This window comes from Aythya fuligula, chromosome 1, assembly GCF_009819795.1.
Source record: "Aythya fuligula isolate bAytFul2 chromosome 1, bAytFul2.pri, whole genome shotgun sequence".
NCBI classification, from domain to species: domain Eukaryota; kingdom Metazoa; phylum Chordata; class Aves; order Anseriformes; family Anatidae; genus Aythya; species Aythya fuligula.
Genome location: NC_045559.1, coordinates 119,128,556 through 119,152,430, shown reverse-complemented (window position 1 = coordinate 119,152,430; position 23,875 = coordinate 119,128,556). Strand labels below are relative to the sequence as shown.

At 36.4% G+C, this 23,875-nt stretch overlaps 1 protein-coding gene and 1 non-coding gene across 2 annotated transcripts in view; one reads left to right on the top strand and one right to left on the bottom strand.

Annotated features, from left to right (window-relative positions):
- The window catches only part of CFAP47 (cilia and flagella associated protein 47), a 325,591-nt gene that overhangs the window by 208,254 nt on the left and 93,462 nt on the right, over window positions 1–23,875 (bottom strand). Inside the window, exons 35-41 of the mRNA XM_032197971.1 lie at window positions 22,447–22,544; window positions 22,009–22,125; window positions 15,076–15,210; window positions 14,479–14,591; window positions 6,974–7,124; window positions 5,931–6,019; window positions 3,518–3,604 (exon numbers count right to left, since the gene is read on the bottom strand). Coding sequence (XP_032053862.1) covers window positions 3,518–3,604; window positions 5,931–6,019; window positions 6,974–7,124; window positions 14,479–14,591; window positions 15,076–15,210; window positions 22,009–22,125; window positions 22,447–22,544 — 790 coding nt within the window. The remainder of the gene's footprint in view (window positions 1–3,517; window positions 3,605–5,930; window positions 6,020–6,973; window positions 7,125–14,478; window positions 14,592–15,075; window positions 15,211–22,008; window positions 22,126–22,446; window positions 22,545–23,875) is intronic.
- On the top strand, window positions 20,767–20,839 carry TRNAV-CAC. The gene has a single exon. It is a non-coding gene; the product is annotated as a tRNA-Val (tRNA).

The following is a 23,875-nucleotide window of genomic DNA, read 5'->3' as shown; positions in this document are numbered from 1 at the left end:
TCGAGCACCTCGATGTCCTTGTAGCGAGGGTGCCAAAACTCAACACAGTACTCGAGGTGCGGCCTCACCAGAGCCGAGTACAGGGGGACAATCACCTCCCTAGCCCTGCTGGCCACGCTGTTTCTTATACAAGCCAGGATGCTGTTGGCCTTCTTGGCCACCTGAGCATCTGAGTTGGCTGGCTCATATTCAGCCCACTATCCACCAATACTCCCAGGTCCTTCTCTGCCTGGCAGCTTTCCAACCACTCATCCCCCAGCCTGTAGCTCTGCTTGGGGGTATTGTGCCCCAGGTAGAGGACCCGGCACTTGGCCTTGTTAAAATATTAATCAGAATTGTGATGACTCCTAACTATATTTCTAAACCACATTTTCTTAAACAACAGATATAACATCTCATAATCTATATTAGACGTGGACACCACAGACCCTTTTAGATCTATTTTTTTTTTCATGAGATAAATACAATTATTCTGTTCAGTGTAAGTCTTTCTTTGAAGCATGGAACTGCTTACAACAAGGAGTACACAAATATATAAATACATAAAATTCAAAATATTTGGATTTTCTGGTATTATCCCTGGTTAAAATAAAAAGTAAGCAATGCTAAGAAGCTATATGCAATATTCTGTGGATACAACAGAAGGAAGGGATGCCATCCAAAGGGACCTGGACAAGCTTGAGAACCGGGCCCACATGGACACAGTGAGGTTCAACAAGTCCAAGTGCAAGGTGTTGCACCTCTCAGTCCCAGACATGAGGATATACTGAAAGAACTCATTGAGAGCAGCCCTGTGGAGAGAGACTTGGGAGATCTGCTGGACAATAAGCTTGACATGAGCCAGTATTGCACACTTGCAGCCCAGAAGGCCAACCACGTCCTGGGCTGCATCAACAGTGGCCAGCAGGGGAGGGAGGGGATTGTTCCCCTCTGCTCTGCCCTTGTGAGGCCCCACCTGGAGTGCTGAATCCTGGTCTGTGGCCCTCAGCACAAGAAAGATGTGGGGCTGTTAGAGCAGGACCAGAAAAGGGCCATAGAGATGATCAGAGGGCTGGAGCACCTCTCCTGTGAAGAAAGGCTGAGGTAGCTGGGGCTGTTCAGCCTGAAGAAGAAAAGGCTCCAGGAAGACATAGGGAGAAAGAGATAGGACAAGAGAGAACTGTTTTAAACTAAAAGAGGAGAGATTTAGATTAGATGTTAGGAGGAAATTCTTTACTCCTAGGCACTGAAACAGGGTTGCCAGAGAAGTTGTAGATGCCCCATCCCTAGAAGTGTTCAAAGCCATGTTAGATGGAGCCCTGGGAAACCTGATCTAGTGGGTAGGCTCACTTGAAACTTCAAGATGTTAGGATTGAAGCATGCAAAGGCTATAAATCATGCAGACACAATTACTTAAAATGTAAGCACTGATGTTATGATAAAGTTACAATTAGAGAGCACTTGGCCCCCATTTTGTAGAACCAACAAGCCCCCATTTTGTAGAAGGCATTTTCTAAATTTTATCAAAAGAATAAAAAATGATTGCAGGTACAATCTACGTATTGATCAATAATATATTGTAAAAATAGTAACTTTTAGCACAAATTTCAGAAGTTTGTTATGTTCCATTCAAGAAACAATCATTCTTAAAAGGAGCATCTACATGGATTTTACACATAAAAGAAACATCAAATCATATGTTTGCAGATACTGGAGATCAATAAAATGCAAATCAATACTGGAGCTTTCTAAAGACTTAAGCTGCCCTCAAATCAATTTTAATGAGAGTTAGGCCTAGATGTATGACTACAATTACAATTTTTTAGATTGTGTTATTTACTGAAGATAAATTATGCAGATGAAAAGGCATTTTCTAACTATTCCAATAGTTTTTGATACCTTAAAGTATAATTTACTAGTAAAATCTGTAACCTCTGTAACACTGAGGTTAATTGCTAAATGTTCAATTATTGTAGCACAGCTGGTAAATGTAGCTTGGCTGTGAGTGCACAAAGCACACAGGACACAAACAAAGGACAGAACAGCATTGAAAGCGTCCACCTCTGATATCTATGTAATAGTGTTTTGGTAGCTACAGTATTCTTTCTTGACAATGTTTTGGAGTTGGAGTATTCTTCACATTCAATGTGAGAGGGCTGCTGGTGGTGTATTTTAAAAGTTAGTTCCTGCTTCTTTTGTTGAGAAGAAATCTGATTGGTTACACATTGGTTATCTTTCCAGTAAGCTGACTTCTGTTGTTTGTGGTTTTATTTTGTTTTGTTTTTAATCTACTATACTATTCCAACTGATGTTTATGAATGTTGATCTATGAATAAATAATTATAAAATACAGTTGAAGTGATGGGAGGCTAGAGAAACAGATCTCTGTAACTAAATAACCAAATATGCAAATGAAGAATCTAAATAGACATAGAATTAAAACTTTTAGTCCTTGGCTGAAAAATAGAGTTATTAAAAGGACATTTATTAAAACAGTGCAATTCGTAACATATGGCAAGTTCCAAAAATAGTATTAGACATTTGTGGTCATCCTTTCTCTATGCTGAACCATTTCAAAAGAGTGCCCTAAAGATTGCCATACCTGTTCTGGATTGTCTGTTTCTCCTTTAACCTTGACTATGAACAGTTCTAATCTACATCTCTCCTCTGCAATGCCCCTAAAGATTACTGCCTGTTCATCTAAACAGCTTGGTATTTATCTCACTGTCTAACAATTAAAGACAGTGAAGACTGAAATACCTGCTTTCGGACTGTAAGTTGTCTTAAGCACAGAACCTTCTTTACGATACACTTCTCCTCGACTCCCACTCCAAATTACTGTTTTTCAGTCTTTGACATTTTATTACCTTTACCACACTTACTTTGAACTCTCCTTCACATTCCACATTGCCTATGCTAGAAAATCTGTCCCTAGTCTGTTTAAGCAATAAAGTCTAGAAACAAAATAATATTAACTTATATCAATATTTCTGCACTAATATCCCCTCATACTCATTTGCATCTGCAGGGGCCTACTTAACCTGTAACATTTTAGACTTCAGCACAATTAGAATTCTCTAGACTGCCTATTTATAATTTAAAATGTGATCTCATTGTTACACCTTCAAACACACCTACAGTCTTCATTCTGAGATTCAGAACTATTCCTTCTCTTTTTCAGGTCCTGGCAAACTGGAGTCTTACTGATATTTTCTGTCAACACTTCAGTCACCTAAGTCACCATGATTGCCCCTGTCCCAGCATCAATATTTCACCTTTCAATTCTACTTCGTATAACACTTCTTCTAGTTAGCATATTACTATCATTTTTACCTTTTATACTATATTTGTCTTTCCTCCACTGTTCAAATAAATTATCTGTAAGGTATTTCAAAAATGTTACAGTCCTACCATACTTCCGTTTCTGAGCCTGTAGTTCTTTACAACTGGTATGGACACAGCTACACACAAATATGTAATACTAATGAAACTGTACAACTCTTTATAGTATAATTAGTAATTACAATTTAAAACTTACCTGAATGTTTGCTCTTGCTTTTCTTGCCTGGCTTGATATATCTGTTCTGGCTGAGTTAAGCAACTTGTGGATTCCAGCAAAATGACCCTGGAATATGGCAAGTACACTTAAACACTACGTTTTACTAGCAGAATGAGGAAAAAATCTGACTTTTTTCAAAAATTAAAAAAAAAAAAAATTCACAAACAAGAACAATGTGCTTTTCAAGACGAATGATATTCATATTTTTAAATTGGAAAAACTATTCTAAAGTATAATTTATGCTATGCTCTGTGCTAATTTAAATGAGTGAAAATAATTTCATTTACATTTGAACAGAGACCTAAAGTGTTTTTTGTTTGTTTGTTTGTTTTGGGAATGTGGGAATCTATTAAGATACAGGAAGATACAGGAAATTGTCATTTCCCTAATTAAACATGAACAAATGCTTCACTTTCATTTTTCCTAGAAGATTATGATCTTCTTTCCTTTTGTGTACATTACATTGTGCACACATTATTTCCATTGAAGGAAATGGATAATCCACTCATCTACTGCTAGTCATTATTAAAGAACTAGGTTTTGGTATCATTGTAGAACTTCTGTTACATGGCACCAGCCACTGAATTCATTCATCTGAAGCCAGACTTCTGCATTTTCTCTGTACTCACAAAGGACAGTAAGAACAGAAGGAAAATTACAGAGTGCATAGTAAAAATACAGAAGCTAATGTCAGCTAGCATAGCCCCAGCTGTGGATCTGAATTCAAACTCTCCAACAGTCACAATCTTAATCAACTAATCGCAGTGTTAGTTGATGTTCTGCCCAAGATTTTAATCTGCCACTAAAAAATAATAATACCAATGGTTAGTTACTGTAGTATTTCATAATACATAAATACTTTTTCTATTCTTGGGTAAAAAGTAGCTGTTTCACAATTTAATGGATTATTTTACATGCATTCAACTAATTTGTCTTAATGAAATACAAACTTTCAGTAATCAGTTTAAGATAGTAATTTTTAAAATATATAACTATACATAAGTATTAAAAGCTCTGAAATGTAAAAAAAAAAAAAAAAAAAAAGGTGACAATATTTAGCTGATGAAACAAGTAACACCTAACAAATAGCAGGATGCTAGTTCTGGTTTAGACTGCATAACTTACAGCTTTTGGAAATATATGTCATTTGCCACCATATGTTATTTGACACAAGAACAAAGAGACATTTTAATTTGTCTTTTTCTTAAATAGTACTACTTTATACATAAGGTTTTAAGATTTTCATCCCTCTTTTCTGTAGAAAGGTTACTTCCTTGGTATCACAAGTGCATTTCCTAGTTTTATTTGCAAATAAGCAATACTCACCCTCATGGAATACTAGATATTTTTCAAAACTTTGGCAAAATTATTCAAAGAATCTTTAATTGTAGATTACTGGTTCAAATATGGTCCAAATTGGTAATTGATTCACATAGTTGTCATATAGCTGTTGAATGCTATATATAAAATTAAACTACTTAATCACCTTAATCTATTCTTGCTGAGAGCTATTTAAATGATAGAACTGATTATAGAAAGCCTGAATGACCACCTCAGTGACTGAGAAAAAAAAAGACAAACTAAACAAATTCATCTGATTCACACACAGGAGGTTATGCCAGGGCACATTGTTGGATCAATGAAAATAATTCTCTTTATAGCTATATCAAACCTATTCTAAACCTATATCAAACCTATTCTGTGGATGAAAGAGAAATTTAATTCACAACCTACGGAACATATTAAATAGATCAATAACACAAGTTTAAATGTCATAGAAAATGTACTTGTAAATAAATGAACTATATGAACCCATATGTAGCTTTCCAGTTTAAAAACAAAATATGGAGTCACATCACATAAACTGAGATTCCAAAGGGTATTCTATGCCTTTTGTATTAACAAAAACATTTATAATTCTGTAGTTGTTACATCTATGATGAATACAAATGAAAAATTAGATTAACTGATAGTGATGCAAGCCTCGAGGCAAAAGCATATTTTTTCTTTTGCATGCTTAATAACTTAAACAGCAGGATAAAGGAGATTGGGGGGAAAAAATAACGAACTATTAATTAACATGGCATGTTTCTCTCTGGAATTCTGCTGTACCTCAGCCAAACACAAAAATACAAGTAAGGTTCATGAACTCCATTTGATTAAAGCTCTAGCTTTATTGCTTACACTGAGACGGATTTCAATTAAGACTTATTTATCTTCTTTATTCATTATGATAGCTTCCACTTCACAGTGCTTGTAACAATTTGGCTAATGTAAATCCCTATCATTTAACCTCAAGGTTTTACATTTTTAAATAGAAAATGAAAATTATGGAGAAAGAGTAAATAAAACAGCATAATCAGTATAGTCTTGTCTTTATAGCATTGTCTACCTGAATATGCCATCAGTTCTGAAGGGATTAGTAACATTTAGGACAATTTTCTTCAGCTCATAACATGGGGATTTGCATTTTAATATATCCTAAAAAAGAACAAAAAAGTACATAAATATATATAAAAAAACAACAACAACAACAACAAAAATGTGCATTGGAAATACTACAAGGAAAATATTACAAGAAGTATTTGACCACTGATGACTACAGAATTCACGTAATTAAAATGCTAATCTTTGTTGCCAGTAGAGTTAAAGACTATTTCATTTTAAACATGTTAAACTTCATCACCTTGTAAATCCTCATAAAAATGATAGCACAGGGACAGGAACCAAACTATCTGCTTGACATGTTCTCCTTTTTTTCTACTGTCCCAACCTTCCTCTCTAACATCAATGTCTACTGCTATGGTACAAAAACTGCCATTGAAAAAAAAAAAAAAAAAAAAAAAAAAAAAAAAAAGGCGACTCACTTAAACTCCATCTCAGTTCAGGAGAGGTTCTTATCCAGATCTGCTCAAAGAATGGCTGATAACAAATGCTGGAAAGCATGCCTGTCTCTGCTCCCACTATTTCTGGGGTGTATCTTAAATCTAACAACCATCTAAATTAAAAAGCACAAATAAACCAAGCAACATCTAACAGACGTTAGCTATCCACCTACATCTGGCAAGTGAAATGTCAGATGAAGACATTTAGGCTCTTAAGCTGAAGAGGTGTATCACCATCTCTGCAATGGAATTTCCAAAAGTACTCATATGCTGAAAGAAGTCCAGATTTATTTTCAGGGCAATCAGCTCCAAAATTTTTAATTTGTTCCATATCTATGTGAGATTTACATCTTTAGGCATCTTAAATATTCCTCTAGACCTTTCTCTACACATACAAAGGCTAAAATAGGAAACTTGAATATTAATAGGTCAAAGGCAAATGCTGATAGTAACTGACCTTTTTATTCTTACCTCAGTTCACTTTTGTTTGATACAACATACAGTCAAGCAGTATTTTTTGTGACAATATTAATCTCATACACAGACTTACAGCAGGCTCAATATGCTTGACTTCAGATTTCAGAGAGAATGTCAGTGTAGCACCACCTATTCCACCCACGCTCTTTGAGATCAGTAGCAAAACTGCTTCAGCAGGGCGCAGAAAACGACTAGTGAATTCCACGTTTATACTTGTTTGTCTCCTAGGCAAAATAATAACAATAATCCCTTAAATAATCAGGCACAAAATTGTGACTCGGGAATGACTCAGAAATGTCACTTCAGGTGTGTATTTTAGTTCTTGTAAGGGAAGGTGGCTAGAAAGTCACTTGTTTCTTCTGTAATAGTTTGTTGTAGTTCAATCTCCTGTTTAAGAGCACCTTAAAACATTCTAATAAAAGAACTATATGGATTGAAAAAGAATAATAAAAATCCTTATTGCTTTTTATGCCCTCAGCATGTAGCTTGATTTTTCTTCCCATACACTAGCAGAGAAAGTTCTCTTATAGCATTGCCCTAAGTTAACAACTGATTTACTTTATGGTCCTCTATTTGAATACAATTTTGTATGTTAAAAAACTGGACATCCTCTTATGTATACTGTGAGGCAGATCTAGAAGTTATTAATAAAATCCCCATTGAAGACAGAAAGAATTGAGAAAAAGAACCTTCAGAGTAATTAGGTGAAGATGAATATTTTAGAGGTGGGAAAAAAAAAAGTTTTCTTGCATAAGCAACAGATCAAGTTTATATGGGAATGAGGTAACCTGAGTTGCATTAGTCTTGCAATTAAAGCAAGGCTAATAGACAAAAGTTTAATGGTTGAAGCTCTCACTTTGAAGCTCTCAAAACCATTCTATAGTACTGGGATTAACATCTTAAAATGGAAGGTCATAAAAATTTTAGCATGCAGGACCATTCTAAAAGCCAGAAAACTGTAAATTACAGAAATATTCTGCCTTTCTACACAAGACCAGAGCATAGAGAGCTTTCCCCAAATAGAAAAATGGCCAGATTTTTTTTAATTTCTAGTAGAATATCACAAAACACATACCTAAAACTCTGCTGTTTTATACTTTAATTGTAATGCCAATCTATATAGTTCAAGAAATTTTAAAATGTATCTCCTAACAAACCATACGAAAGAGATGGTACAAAGCCAATAAACAATAGGAATATCTTGAAATTTTGTAATTTACACAAACTGGGATTATTCAAATAATTCTTCAAAGAAATTAATACCAAAAAAATATATAGGAAAGTGTTATAATTGTAATCTATAGATTTGTTTGTTGTCTTTCTGGAAGAGATAGAAAATACTGAAAGGAAGCTTCTGCCCAGGCCACATCAGCCTTCCCTATTAAATGATTAACAGGAACTGTGAAACCTGGAGAAAAAGTAATAATTAAAATAGAGGGCAGAGGAAAATTCTGTGTGATTTACTGGTCTTCTGCCAACTTGAAATTCTAAAGCTGATGCACACAACTACTGGTGGTATGTGAAATATGCTTGTTACATACTGTATGTGCATTCATATTCACAGTGAAGTTGTGAAGCAGAGGACTTGTAATAGCAATCAGCATGCCACATTTTCGGTGGCATCAAGGTAATTTACATTTGGTTCACAACCATGGTAACAGTAGCTGCTTTTTTTAAGTGAACTCAATGCACATATCCATACAAGTAAATTGAATGATCACAGTGATGGCAAAAGTTCTACATTTTGATGGCCAGGTTGGATGAGGCTTTGAGCAACCTGGTCTAGTAGAAAGTGACCCTGCCCATGGCAAGGGCGGTGGAACTAGATGATCTTTACTGTACTTTCTGAACCACTCTATGATTCCATGGAAGTAGTGACAGGATTTGTTCCTTGATCGCAACTACTGTCAAGGAAACCTTCCAGGATGTTCTTTAATTCATTCATATGATAGACCCAGAGGGAAATAAATAAATAAATAAATAAACACTTAAAACTACCTTGGAACCTGAGAACTGGATACAAATACAGCACCAATATCTGAAAAATATTTTCAGGAAGATTGGGAGAATCTAAGAACTTTAAGCCTCAAGTCTATAACATACATTATAGTGCAAAGAATTCTGAAGAATAAAAGAACATAAACAATACCTGCAAAAATGAGATCTACCTGGCAGGAGTCAATATCTGCAAAATGTAGTCCTCCCTTATAAGCCTATGGAAGTTCATCAAAGAATTTCATCAAGAACATGAATAAGGATGATTAAGTTCTATTTCTAACAAAGTCCCTTTCTTTAGAGTTACAAGGAAAATAACCAGACATGAATGATGGAGACTGTATATATGACTCAGGAAAGAAGTAAAAGGAGGGAAAGAAACAGTTTAGGAACTAATACTTCTTGCTATGTAGACAGGTCATTAATGGAGTCCTTGAGCATCTGTGACAACTGGAAAGTAAGAAAGTTTACTGTTGTTCTAAGTTGCTTCAGGTTGTAAAGACAAAGATCAATAGCGTAGAGATTGAAGACCTTATAAGACAACAAATTTACAGGGAAATTCGGCATACAGAGATGTAAAGAGATGTGAACAGGGAAAACAACCCTGTGCTGCCATAAAGCAATGTTGTCCAAGCCATTATAACTCACCAGCGAGAACTTGGATTTGTGAAAGATAGTTTCATGACAACACCAGCACAGTGCTGGGAAACATCCAAGGAAGTAAATGAAGTGTTAGGAATAATTAGAAAAGAAACAGAAAATAACAAAGAGAATATCATTAGGCCACCAAATCCCATCCAAAGGACAAATCTAAAGGGCTCAAGCCTTTCCTGTTTGAACCTCTTTACCTCAAAAATGTATCTAGCAAAATTGAAAAAGGCTCACCTAATTGCAGCAAGGATGACTATAGATCTTAGATGACTATAGATCTATAGAATGAGCCAGTTCCTGAGCAATGGCAGCCCCCTGGGTCAGCTCCCCCCGTTTTTACTGTTGGCACGATGCCGTATGGGATATCCCTTTGGCCAGTGTGGGTCAGCTGTCCTGTCCTCCCAGCTTCTTGGGCATCCCCAGCCTCCTCACTGGCAGGGAAGTACAAGAAGCAGAAAAGGCCTTGAAATAGTGTAAGCACTGCTCTGCAACAACTAGAATACCAGTGTATAATCAGCATTATTCTTATCCTGAATCCAAAACAAAGCATCATACCAGCTACTAGGATGAAAATTAACTCTATCCCAGCCCAAACCAGGACAATCATCTTTCAAAAACCATCTTTCAAGCAACCAAACTCTCTCTCTTTTATTGGTTATAATTCTATGTATAAAGATAAAAAATAAAGCTATTTGTAGTTGTCAAATTGGCAAAGTTTAAGGCCAACATAAACAACTAGATAATACAGTCTGTAGTAGTTGCAGGCCATTATGTGCAACCATCACCCCTCAACTGTATCTGGTAAGTACAGAGTTTCTGTAAGTAAGAGTTTCTTTTCTTCCCTTCAGTAGCTAATCACTTTCACTACTTCCAGGTTGAGTTTGTACAGCTCCAGGTTTAAGGTGCTGTTTTTATAAAAAGTTTTGTTCTATTTTCTTTGCAGTTAAGCAGGTCCCTTTCCCTGGAAGGTAGTTTTAAATACTGATCAAGTCATCTTCATTACTTCTCTTGCTACGGTACCCAGAATGAGTAGCTTACAGGTTTGTCTGCACCACCCAATAGAGCTCAGAGACCTTCACACTATTGCTGTTGTAAACTGCAAATCTATATGGCATAGCGGATTGCCCTAGAGAATGAAAACCGCTAATCAAAGATTAATTATGTTATATGCAAGATCTGATAGTCGGCTACACTGATAATGTTCTGACACACCTCAAAAGCCAGAGGAAAACAACAGTATGGTCTTTGGAAGATTTTACCAATGTCCAGATGCTTAGGATTTAAGTCAATTTCACTTTGGCCATTTGACTTAAAATATTCATTCTTGGCAGATATTGGGTGTCAAGGCTTTGGTAGCAGCAAGATGCAAAAGTAGCCTCTCTGAGAAGAGACCAGGAGCTGCCCTGTGTCAGACAGACAGTTCCAGCTAGCTCATTATGGAGCCAGCATGAAAACATATATAAGAAATGGGAAAATCATCTGAAAGGCTGAGGTGCAAGGGAAAAAAGGCTGAGACACAGTAGAGGGAACATGAAGGCCAGAGAAGGAAGAGGAGAAGAGATACTCCAGGTGCCAGGGCAGTTATTTCCCTACAGAACATGGAGAGGACCACAATGGAGCAGATTCCACATTGCAGCTGATGGAGCACCCCATGCTGGAGTAGTTGGATATCCTGAGAACATTTGCCCATGGAGAACTCATGCTGGAGTAATTTATTTATTTTTTTTTTTCCTGCAGGACTGCAGACTCCTTAGAGCAGAGGAAAATGTGAAGATGAAGGAGCTGGAGAGAGGAACTGTTAGGAGGAGACTGAAACCACCCACTCCCTGTCTCCCCTGTGCCACTCAGGAGTGGTGGTGGGAGAATGTAAAGGAGTTGGGGGATGGAGTGAAGTTAGGTGTGGGAGAAGGGGGTGGAAAGGAGATAAGGTGTTTTTATAACTTTTATCTTTGTTTATCAGTTTTTGTTTTGACTTTGGTCACAACTCTCAAGCAATCTGTCTGTCTTTATCTCAACCCACAAACTTTGTAATTTTCTTCCCCTCTTCTCTTAAGGAGGGGGAGTAGCAGGGTGGGTGTCTGGCAGTTGTCCATGGTTACCCCATGACAGCCATTGACAAGTTTCTCCAGCTAGTAGTGGACTGCAGCATACATTGTCATGCCTCTCTGGTAATACAGACAGACACATATTACATATTTCCACCACTTTATCACTATTGGTTTAAAATACATGGCATCTCTATCTAATGCCACATCACTGCTTCCTAATTGATTTAGGTAACTCTTCTTTCTCTTCTTTGTCACCCTTCACCTTTCCACTTTTTTTTTTTTTTTTTTTTTTCCCCTGATCTGTTAGTTTATCAGTTTTCCTACAGTTAATCTCTCCTAGAGAGTTCCTTCAGACTTGGCATTCATCTACAGAATCTTCTATGCCAAGTGTGCTCACCCAGCAGGACAAACAGGATTACTCAAGAACACTTATTCCTAATAAATCAGCACTTAAAACAGTAAGTCTACACATAATAAAATAGAGGTGTATGTTTATTATTCACATTTCTATTACTTCCCAAACCACATATCTTATTATGGTCTAACATAAAGCAACTGCAAGACTCCCACCAAACCTAACAACGCTTAGACTTCTCAAACAATTCCATCATGTTTTTAATAAAGTTATTAATTAAAAAAACAATTTTTCATTTGGGGGCCAAGACTACACACAAGATTATATTACGGTAAACACTGCAGTGGTAGTCGATGGATGACTGCCATTTCCAAAAGCTATGTTTTTGCTTTGCATTTTTTCAAATTGCTATGCTTTTTTTTTTTTTTTTTTTCCAAATGTCTGTAGCTATATATAGTGCCAAGCAGCTCATTCATGAGGTTGTACATATTTACTTCTTACTTGTCTTTTTTTTTTTTTTTTCTACTTTTTAAAGGTGAAGTGAAAAACAGCTACAATATTGACCTTTCAGGAAACACATGATATTTTCTAAGATTACATTCTTATGTTAATTCTTATTTGAAGAAATTGCAAAGAAAACCAAAGTAAATAAGCCTCACAGCTCACTGATAACATAGCATTACTTATTTTTCCGTTTGCATATATTTATGATAGTCACACTATTTTATATTGAAATGTTGGTCAACCTTAAAAAGCACTGTATTTATGTTAAGTCTTGAATTTGACAGTATGTTTAAAATGGTTTTCTTCTTCATGGCTTACTTTCATTCAAATGCTGACCTTTGTTTTCCATTTTAGAATCTCTAATCCATTTCATCTTCAAAGAAGTATATGATATAAACTTGCAGTCTAAACTTAAAAACTCTTAACTGGCTGCCAGAGTCACTGCTACATCCTTCAATTTACCTTCAATACATAAACAACAATTTGTGATATTTCTGCATCTAATCTTAAGCCATGTTTCATAGAAAGAGCAAAATGTGTTGCATAAACAAAATGCAAAAGACAGGCACATATTATGCGTATTTTTGCTAGCAAAAATATTAACAAACTAAAGTTTTCCCAAATTTAAGTCTCTCTGAAATCCTTAAACAACAAAGTATTTCAGAAACTTAAGACAGAAATAATGACATTGCAGCTGCAACAGAGGGATGATGTGGGTAAAAAGTAGTAGTCTAACACTACTGTCAAATCTGTGTCATGATCTCTTAAATTTCCTGTCATGTTTCAATTAAGAATAGAAAACAAAAATCAAAATCTTACAAGGAAGAATTTTTTACCTGTTCATACTGCCATAATTCACTAATGTGAAAAACGTGAGTCACACTCAGAGGAGATGCTTCAATTTTAGTTGGGAAAAAAATAAGAACAACAGATCCAAGCAGCCCAATTTTTAATTGAACACATTCCTAGTGTTCCACTACAGTTAAATTAGTTGCATCTCCAAAGACTTGCTCCATTTCCATACTGCTAGACTTATGTGGAGCACAGTAACTAGCAGGGTGCCCTGGAAGTCGATATTGGGTCCCATACTGTTCAAAGTCTTCATTAATGATCTGGATGATGAGGTAAAATGTACCCTCAACAAATTTGCAGATGACACAAAACTGGGAGGAGTGACTGATATACCGAAGGGTCGTGCTACCATTCAGAGAGACCACAACAGGCTGGAGAAATGGTCTGACAGGAACCTCATGAAGTTCAGAAAGGAGAAGTAAAAAGTCCTACGCTTAAGGAGGAATAGCCCCAGGCAACAGTATATGCTGGGAGCTACCCAGCTGGAAAGCAGCTTTGCAGAAAATGCCCTGGGGCTCCTGCTGGATGCCAAATTGAATATGAGTCAATGCACTTGCCACTAAGAAGGCTAACGGTATTCTTGGTTTCACTAGGTAAAGTATAGCCAGCAGGTTGCGAGGTAATCCTTCTCTGCTACTCAGCATTGGTGAGGCTGGACATGGAGTGCTGGGTACAGTTCTGAGCCCTCAACTAAAAGACAGACATCAACATACTGGAAAGAGTCCAGTGGAGGGCCACAAATATGACGAAGGGATGGGAGAAGCTCTCCTATAATTCAGAGAGCTCAGACTGTTTAGCCAAGAGAAAAGAAGGCTCAGGGGGATCTTTTCAAAGTATATAAAAAATGGAAATGAGGGTGCAAAGAAGACAGAGACAGAGCCAGGCTCTTTTCCATGGTGCCCGGTGACAGGACAAGAAACAATGGGCACAAACTGGAACACATGAGGTTTCATCCAAACACCAGGAAGCACAGTGCAGGAGATGGCATACTGGCACAGGTTGCCCAGAGAGGTTATGGAGTCTCCCGCCTTGAAGAGACTCAAAAGTCATCTGGGCAATCTGCTCTAGGTGCCTCTGCTTGAGTAGGGGTGTTGGACTAGACATCTGTCCCAGCCTCAGCCATTCTGTAATTCATATAGCTCTGTGATTCATAACACTAAAATCATTACTTACTTGGAAGAAATGACGATAGTGTTTCCTTTAGGTAGTGAGAAGTCATCAGCATCTCTTCCCACAAGAATAGCGTTATACACCAAAGTTTTAATGCTAGGGTTTTTCAGACGCACCTATCACAACAACAAAAAAAATAGCCAAATTTTATTCATTTTTAAAGCACATAAAAGTTCTTCAGCTAGGTTCCAAAATGCAAATGAAGGATACCACAAAATAAGAAAGTATTTCAAATAACAATGCAAATCATTTTTCTCCCTAAGAAGCACAGATGTCCCACAGACTGTCTGACCTGTTTTTCTGAGTACTTCTTTTGTAATGTAATGCCTATGCCAGCTATTAATCTCTTATTCCTCTCTACCTTTATCCCACAAACCAGTTAAATTCATAGATTTTTCTGTGCTCATAAGCACAGGGGGAAAACAGAAATCAGCATCCCAATCCTGAAGAGAAAAATATTCTTCCCTCTTCTACATTTAGTAGTCAAATGACATGACACTCATTCTTTGTTGCAGTATATACATAATATAACAATAATATATACATGCAGCATGTTTTAACATTGTTCTTTTACAGATCTAAATTCAATGGTATCAGTACCTGTTTAACAACAGTCGCATGGAGAACACCCGTAAATTCTATAGTCTCCTTAGGTAAGTAGTGAGGGAGGCTTTCATATAGGTAGACACATAGAATAAGCATCATGACTGGGTTTGGATCACAGATGTCAGTGGCCTAGTATTGAAAACCAAAAAGAAATAATAACTAAATATTCAGCAACTGCAAAACAGGTCAAAGCTTTAGTCTTCAGAGATTCTAGTAAATCACTGGAAAGAGAAGTATAAACTCTTCCACCAGGCGCGTGAACTTGATTAGACAGAAGTCTAATCAAATAATGAAGATGGGAGTGGCTTCCCAGATAAATACAGGCAGGAAAGATCAGCCACAGATTTAAACAACAAGCTACTAAATCAGGCTAATTAAGTATTTTAAAATTTCATGCATAGTATCTTGTAAAATAATGTTATTATAATAAAGTTGTCCATAATACACTCCATTTTTACAATTACAGTTAACTTCGCCCTAAATCAAATGTCAAGTCCTACAGAAAAATATACACACCTGGAAGTAGATCTAAGCAGCAAAACACTGCATTAGAAGGTTATCCTATTAAAAAGTGTTTTTGTTTTGTTTTGTTTTTCCATTTAAGACACTTCGTTTGGATCCCCATAACTGAGACTCTTTTAATATAGCAATACTTTGAAAAAGATGTGTGTACTATGTGCACCTACTTCCCTTAAGCAGAGCTTTATGAAGAACACCTTGTAACATGACTTGAAAATCAGCAAGCAGATAGGTATAGAGCAAAGACTTGCTATAGACTTGCTATAGGAAACTGTACTGTGAGATCTCTCACTAGAGAAGTGCAACTGTAACTGAAATCTGCCAGGTGACAGCAGCTGTGGTAGTATAGTGAGGATTAACAACAAATCAAAAATAAATAAATACAGTCCATCTAATAAAATGTGCCATTAATTAAAGTGAATAATATTGAATAAAGAGTCCAGTTTTTGGCACCACCACCTCTGCAAAATATTTAAACACTTCGTTTTTTTTTTATTAAAAAAAAAAAAAAGAATCACTCTAGAAAACACATGGGTTCATGGGTGAATGTTATTCCCACTGTAACTTTTTAAGATCTTACAACTACTCTAAATAGCAATCTAGGAGGATAACATTGTATAAATTTAATTTTCTTTTCCCACTTTTTCAGGAAATCTTAAAACTTACCGTCAAACTATTAAAATTTCCAGGGCTCTTTGAGAATAATAAATATTGCTATATATTAATATTTATTCTCTAAACTAGGAGGTCCTTTTCACAGGACCACATTTTCAGCCTCCACATTACTTTTATGAGCACCTTTTTTGCCTCTTATGCATGTCTTTAAGACAGCAAAAGAGATGTACAGATATTTATACTATCACTATAACTGTCTGAGTTATATTTTTTTTTCCAACTTATTGAAAGTTTTACATTAGAGCACATACTGCTTATTGATTTTTCTTCTTCTTTTGACATTATTAAAATGCAACATTAGCTGAAATTTATTGCCTAAAACATAGGACTATAAAACGGCGACTGAGATGTAACTCCTAAGACAGCAGCACTAAGAAAGCAAAAGGATCCATCAATCCAAGCACAACAGCTCCACTCCCTAACTGCTTCTACCTAATGACTGATGGACCCACAATTGTCAAAGCTTTACTTCAGCTAGCAAAAGCTGCATTTTGACATAATGATTCTGTGAAGTGAAAGGGTATAAAGGGCAAAAATTTACAACTGTAGCAGAGGCACCTTCTTCAAACACAATGTAAAAAAACTCAGTTGCTTAAAGCAAACATTCAACAAAGAAAAACCTTTATACAAAATAAGAACCTAACAGCAGACTATTGGCTCAGACTATGGGCCAAAAGAATACCAATTAGATATCCTTTTCCACATGTAGCTACAAGCTGATGTCTAAATGAAAATCATTAGAGGGTTAAGTACACTTGAATATTTTCCCAGTTACAGGCTATTTTCAACACAAGTCTTCCTGAACCACATGACTTCTATCCACCTAGAAATCCTCAGTGGATTTGGACACCACAGTATAAAAAAGATGTAAAGCTATTAGAGTGTCCAAAGGAGGGCAGCAAAGATTGTGAAGTGTCTGGAGGACAAGATGTATGAGGAGCAGCTGAGGTCCCTGGGTTTGTTCAGCCCCGAGCAGAGCAGGCTGAGGGGAGGCCTCATGGCAGCCTGCAGCTCCCTCACGAGGGGAGTGGAGGGGCAGGCGCTGAGCTCTGCTCTCTGGGGACAGCGACAGGACCCGAGGGCACGGCATGGAGCTGGGACAGGGGAGGGTCAGGATGGGGGTTAGGGAAAGGCTCTGCACCCAGAGGGGGGTCAGGCACTGGGACAGGTTCCATTGGGCAGTGGTCACAGCACTGAACCTCCCAGAGTTCAAGAAACATTTTGAAAGTGCCCTCAAGACTCATGGTCTGGTATTTCAGTGGTCTTGTGTGGACCCAGATGGTCGACTGGATGAGGATTGTGGGCGCTCATGAACATCCAATTCAGGATATTCTATGATTCTGTGACTTCTCTTCCAAGCATATATAGAGTCTCTCTCTGAATCTGTGTAAAAATTGTAAAAGCATCTTAAGAGAACACTGTCACAGCTGAACCAAGCACCAGCTGGAACATCATACTGTGGGTGAGCCCATGGCAGAGTGGGGCAGGGGCAGGCAGCCCTGAGGCTGATGTGGGGTCCTGGGCCTGTGCAGGTGCGGGAGCCCTATGGGGCTGCTGAGTAGTAGTCAGGGTGTCCTCAGGGCCTTGAGAGTGATTAAGTCTAAATAACATTGAACCTGCGTCATTTGATGACTCTAAGACTGTCATTTAAGCAAAAACACGATTAAGCAAATCATGTTTTAGCAAGGCTGCAAGGAAACCAGAAGGAGCTCCTTGAACAGATGGACTCCTAATGTCTGCTTTAGGAAGAGGAACCTCTCTGTCCCCATACCCTAAAGCATTACATGGAAGGGTAGGAGGGAAAGAAAAGAAAAAAGGGGGGGGGGGGGGGAGAATCTGAGTAGTGGAAAAGATTATGAGTCTTGGCTAATGGACTAAAAGCAGAGGAGGAATGTGGCCCTTTCCTACAGGATAAATATTATTTAAGGAAAGATGACTTAAATGAAGACAACTTCATAGACTTACTACTGAGTACAGTTCAGCACTAATTAAAAGAAATGTCTGTAATCCTGCAAATTAAATGTGCAAGAATGTGCTCTATGTGCTTTGTACTACAGCACACAAACTTTTGTTTTGATTGGTACACAATACAATAGGAAGGAGAAAATTGACAAGATACATTAGAAATGACAAAACCTTACCATATTTTAACCTATATACATATTAAATTCACCTTGTATAGCACCTCACTAGGTAAATTTCAAGTAGTCTTCTGCTTTGTCATGTTGAAGGTTGTAGGAGAGTCCATATTATCAACTATATTATCCATGTTATCAATAAAGCTGAGTTCCAGCCAAATGCTCTTTATCTATTGCTCTGATTTTTTAGGCTTACAGATCAAAGAATATGCTTGTTTTATATACTTTTATGTGGATGCTTAGGAAGATTCGGTTTTTTAAAACTCTCTTCAAGTGTTTTTCAAGAAGAGCCTAGTTGAGGTGCTATGTAAGATACAGTCTAATAAAGATATATATGAGAACGCAATTGCTACAATAACAAATAAAAGTGATTTTTAAGCTCTTTTCTATTTTCTGTATGTAAGACAGCACATCGACGTTAGATTCCTATCTCAGGCAAACCAAGATAATTGCATTTGTGTTACAGATTGGCAGATAGATAGAGGGTTCTATCTGTGTCTTTGCAGTATCATAAAAATTTTAATCACGTAACTAAGAATTATGAAAGAAGTGCTTTTCCTTAAAGTTAGTCTTGTCAAGAAGTTGTCACATTTGTCAAACTAATGGCTTCTTACTAAAGTATAGCAAAATGAAGACAATAGAACTACGAGTGTAGCATTAAGTGTCAGCCAGGAAGTTTTCTTTCTAGGTGTACCGGTAGACTAACTGAAGGAAAAATTCAAAGATTTTCCAGAAATTTTAAATTCCTTTCCTCCATTGGCTGCTGACACCATTTTCCTTCTCTCCTTCATTTCACACTCAAATCTTATGGTTATCATCTGTGCCCCCTTTTCTTCCTCATTTGGTCATGCTATTGCCCAGTTGCACTGTGTTCTACACCACAGCTATACTGAATTCCTCTCTGTTTCAGCAGAATAGGCACATTCATTTTCAGCTTCTTAACACTCTGACTTTACTCACAACATGTTCTATACTTGTTTGAAAATATACTCCATTTCACTTGGTCCCAAATGTTTGTTGGCCTCAGTTTTATGTCAAAGGCAAATTAGGATCCTCTGCTGGCTATCCCCTATCACAGCATCCTCTCTCCTAATCTATCCTTGTTACGTACATTTCCAGCAAATCACTATTATCCACCATCCTATCTTACTTTCAATTGGAGGTTCTTCAAATCGAAGTGCTTTAGAACTTAAAATAGCAAACAGAAAGAAAAAAATACATAGAAAGGCACCATTAATACTCCAAGATTGAACTGTCAGTCATGATCAGAAAGTGGAAACAAAGAATTGCTTGACAAAAGTACTATATCTTAAACCTATATCTTAATCCTTAAGAGGATTTAAAAACCTTGAACCCCATTAGAGGTATGTATCATTTAAGCTTGCAACTGAAGTCTTCCAGACAGTTAAATTTATTACTACAGAATCTTAGATTTTAAAGTGATTGAAAATGCCATCTGTTCTAGACCTGATATATGTCACAGCTTGCACTGTCACCACCATCTTTGCATTAATTAATGCAAAACTGTGCTGAAAGTTCAGAAGTAACGACTGCCTGATAGTCAAGAACTTTGCCAATACTGTTGGAACATTTTAACTTGCTAAATTTAAGAAACAGGACTATCAGAGAAAAATCCCAAACTAGGACACGTCAGCAAGTGGATGCATGTGTGTATTTTGCTGCTTTTACTGCTGAAGAACAAGTTTAAGAAATTTCTACAGTATTCTTGGAAAAGTATGTATGAATTCCAGCAAGCCTATGTAAGAAGTATTCCTTACATTCTCTATTGTTTTACTTTCCAGAATATTTTGGTTTTAGACCACACCTTAATCTACAATTAAATGCAGATGTTGAAGATCTGAGATCTGTTCCTTTTTCTATTGTTGACTGATTATATAGTTTTGTTTAAATTCTTAATATATATAGAGATTAACTTTCCCATCTACAAAAACATCAATACCTTAAAAATATGGTGAACTACTAATATTACTACATTGTAGTCTTAAAACACACTAAGTGCACTAAAACTGCATGTCCTAGAGTTCTGCTTCCACCTTGAATATGGTTAACTCCTTTTACTTATCAGCCATTCAGCCTCTGCCTTCATGTGCTGTACTGGCTGTTTTTCATATTACAAAATGAACCAAAAAAACGCCTTTATTTTCAAGATTATACCTATGTTATTTTCTTATGGTTCCTGTCAGTTATAAGTATATGAAATGGATTTTCTTGGCCTGTAATAGCAAGGACGTTTATAATAACCTATAAATATCAGGAGGTGGTAGCAGAAAAACAGCTAGTACAACTGGAAACAGTATTGTTAATTTTGCACTGCAAATCACATTTTAGGCAGGTTTCTGTAGTGTAGCGGTTATCACATTCGCCTCACACGCGAAAGGTCCCTGGTTCGGTCCCAGGCAGAAACACTTAATTTTGAGAGTATTTAAGGAAAGGTTGGACTTGGTGCTTAGGGACATGGTTTACTGGGTGACATTGGTAGCAGGGTGATGGCTGGACCAGGTGGTCTTTTCCAACCCTAATGATTCCACAATTCTATGAATGGGGAAAAAAAAAAAAAAAAAAAAAAGTTGTAATTGAGCTTCCTTTCATATCACTTCATATCACCACACCTCCGTCTCTGATTCCTAATACTATTCATTCCTTTGGAAAGCTTCTTCATACACAGACAAATACTATGTCTATTCTACTATGTCATCTTCTTGTCCTTCTAGCCAGCTCAACATGCCCCACACCCACCTCAGCCCATCACAGTCCCTGACATTCACTTTGCTCATGATGGAAGCTGAACCACTCTGCAAATTAAGATGATGATTAAATTTAACTGAAACGGTTGTTACTAATTTTGATAAGGATAGGACTTTAATCAATAAGTGAGCAAAGGAGAAGTGAATCAGCTATACAGAAAATTTGGAGGTAACAGAGCTTAAACTAATGGAAGTGAGCTGTGAGGTGTGCTACCAAACATATAAAAATGATCCTAGGTCAACTATAGAGTAATGCAGAAGTAACAAACAACATCAATGTCACAGGAGGAATCCCAGTGAAGGACTGCAGAGGTTGATGGCTTTCACACCAGCAGTCCAAGGGTACTGACTTCTGTGTGGAACAAACCTGGGACAGAACACTCATGAGTGTGCATGATTTAGATAGAGGCACCTAAATGCCACCAGACATTTATATATATGTATATTTTTACCACTCTTTTTTATGTTTTAGTGCAGGATGATTGTTGTTATATATATTTTTAATTTGTCTTAGAATGTTAATAATAAATTCTACTCAGTCTTTCATTTTGTGCTTTCGATGCTAGAATCTGAAATTAATAAGTCTTGTTATAATCACCTAGTTTCATCTATACAGTTCTACAAATCAAGAAATTATGGAAATTACTTGTTATTAAGTGTATTTATATGAAGCAGTATTTTTATTTCCATCATACAGTAGCACATCATGGAATAAAACTGATTCACTGAAATCTCATCTCAATTTGATATACAATATTGCTATTATAAAAGTTAAAAAAAATCAAAAATAAAACAAAGTATGTGAGTAAAGATGGTATAAAATCATTTACCTTTATGTCTATAGTCAGATTGACAGCGTGCATAGCATTCACAAGTATCAAACAGTTGTGCAGAAACTGTGCAGGAGTTTTTGCATTAGTATACATCCTTACAAAGTGAGTAGCAATCTAGGGAAGATATAGAAATCAAACTTTTCATATTCCACTCAGCAAAACTAGTATGTTTGCATTTTCATTCTTTGAAAAATCCATAAGATCTAAATTTTGAACTAAAATTTTCTCTTAAGAATATACCAGAGAAGAGAAAAAGTAATCACTTTTTCAGAAAATCAGAAGAGAAAAATAATCACTCTGCACTCACTAAATGGTATTTTGTTTTTAAAAACCATACAAGTCAACAATTCCAAAGGAAAATAAAGCCTGAGTAAATCCACTTAATTAACATTGCCCTGTGTATAAAACTTGCATGATATTAAGAGAAGTCCTTACCAAGTATGGACAATAAGCTGCCAGCTGTGCTGCCAGTACCAGACCATCTAGAAGATCTCGGTCAAAATTCACTATCCATCTCATTGGTGGTACTTCACCTGATTTAAAAACAGAACAGGATGAGTGAATTAGACCCTCTCTCCTGACATGCCTAATTTTACTCTGGGTAGATATAAAGACTTTATGAAACGACTGAGTAGAGGAAAGAACAGAAAAAGGAAACATGCCACATTCACATTTAGAATTTCCCAGGCATAATTCTCCTCCAGAGCCATTCCTGGAAACATGAAAAATCTCACCTAGAGTATTGTAAATATTATGCATACATTATGATACAAATGTCAGAGTATTCATCACAACTGGAGGGACGGTAGATAAGCTAAACCTAACCTCAACAGATAGCTGTAAATTTAGCTGTCATACTTAGGTACATAAGCATGTAAATTATTATGTGGCTAGGCATAAGGTTCATGCAGCTACTGAAACTCACAAAAACATTCACGAATACTCTACAGTTGAAACATTCAAGCATATAGGAAATAATAGGTTATTAATTTTCTTCAAGGTCATATTAAATTATTTGGCACTTATTTAATAAATGCAATATAAATGAAAGCTCAAAGCTCAGCTCCTCCAGCACAGATCACTACTTCTATGTTTCAGTTTTAAATGATCCAAAATTTCATACATTTCAAAAAAATAAATATATCGTTTTAATATAAATTTTATGTAGAAATGTTTTTTCTTTCAAAAGTGCTACCATAAAAAATAAATTTAAAAAAATCGAAAACTAAACAGCTATGATGGTAATGTAATGATGTTAAGAATAGTCCACCATCTTCCTTAGCAAAAGAATATGGAGACTCCAGTACCTGACACAAAATTAATTTTAAACAATAGGAGCATAAAATGTTTTATCAAGATACATATTTCAGACCTTTCTTTCAAATCTGTCCTTACTATGAGCTTCATTCTACAAGATCATACCTATGAAAGCAGGTAAATATCGTTTGTTCTAAAGAACTCAACTTTTACATCCAGTACAATCCCTTGCCTGTACTCACTCACTTTTTTGATATCAAATGCAGTTGCAGAATTGCCATTAGTAACAGTGATGAAGCTATAGGTGATGTTGCTAATGCCAGATTACAACATATCACTACCAGCTTGCTTAACCTCCAGAAGTACGGTTAAATCAAATTTGCAAATAAGTAGCTATTGTCACCTACAGGTATAAATCTGGTTGTGGAACTCCTCATTTACACCAAATGGATGAGTTGTAAGTTTATAAAATTGGTTTATAGGTGTTGCAAATATTATGTTTCACACTAAATTTAAAAGAGAAACTACCCACAAACAAAATAGAAGAAATAAAATAACAATGGAGCAAATCAGTGTGTTCAGAGAAAATTGTATATTAATGCAAAGT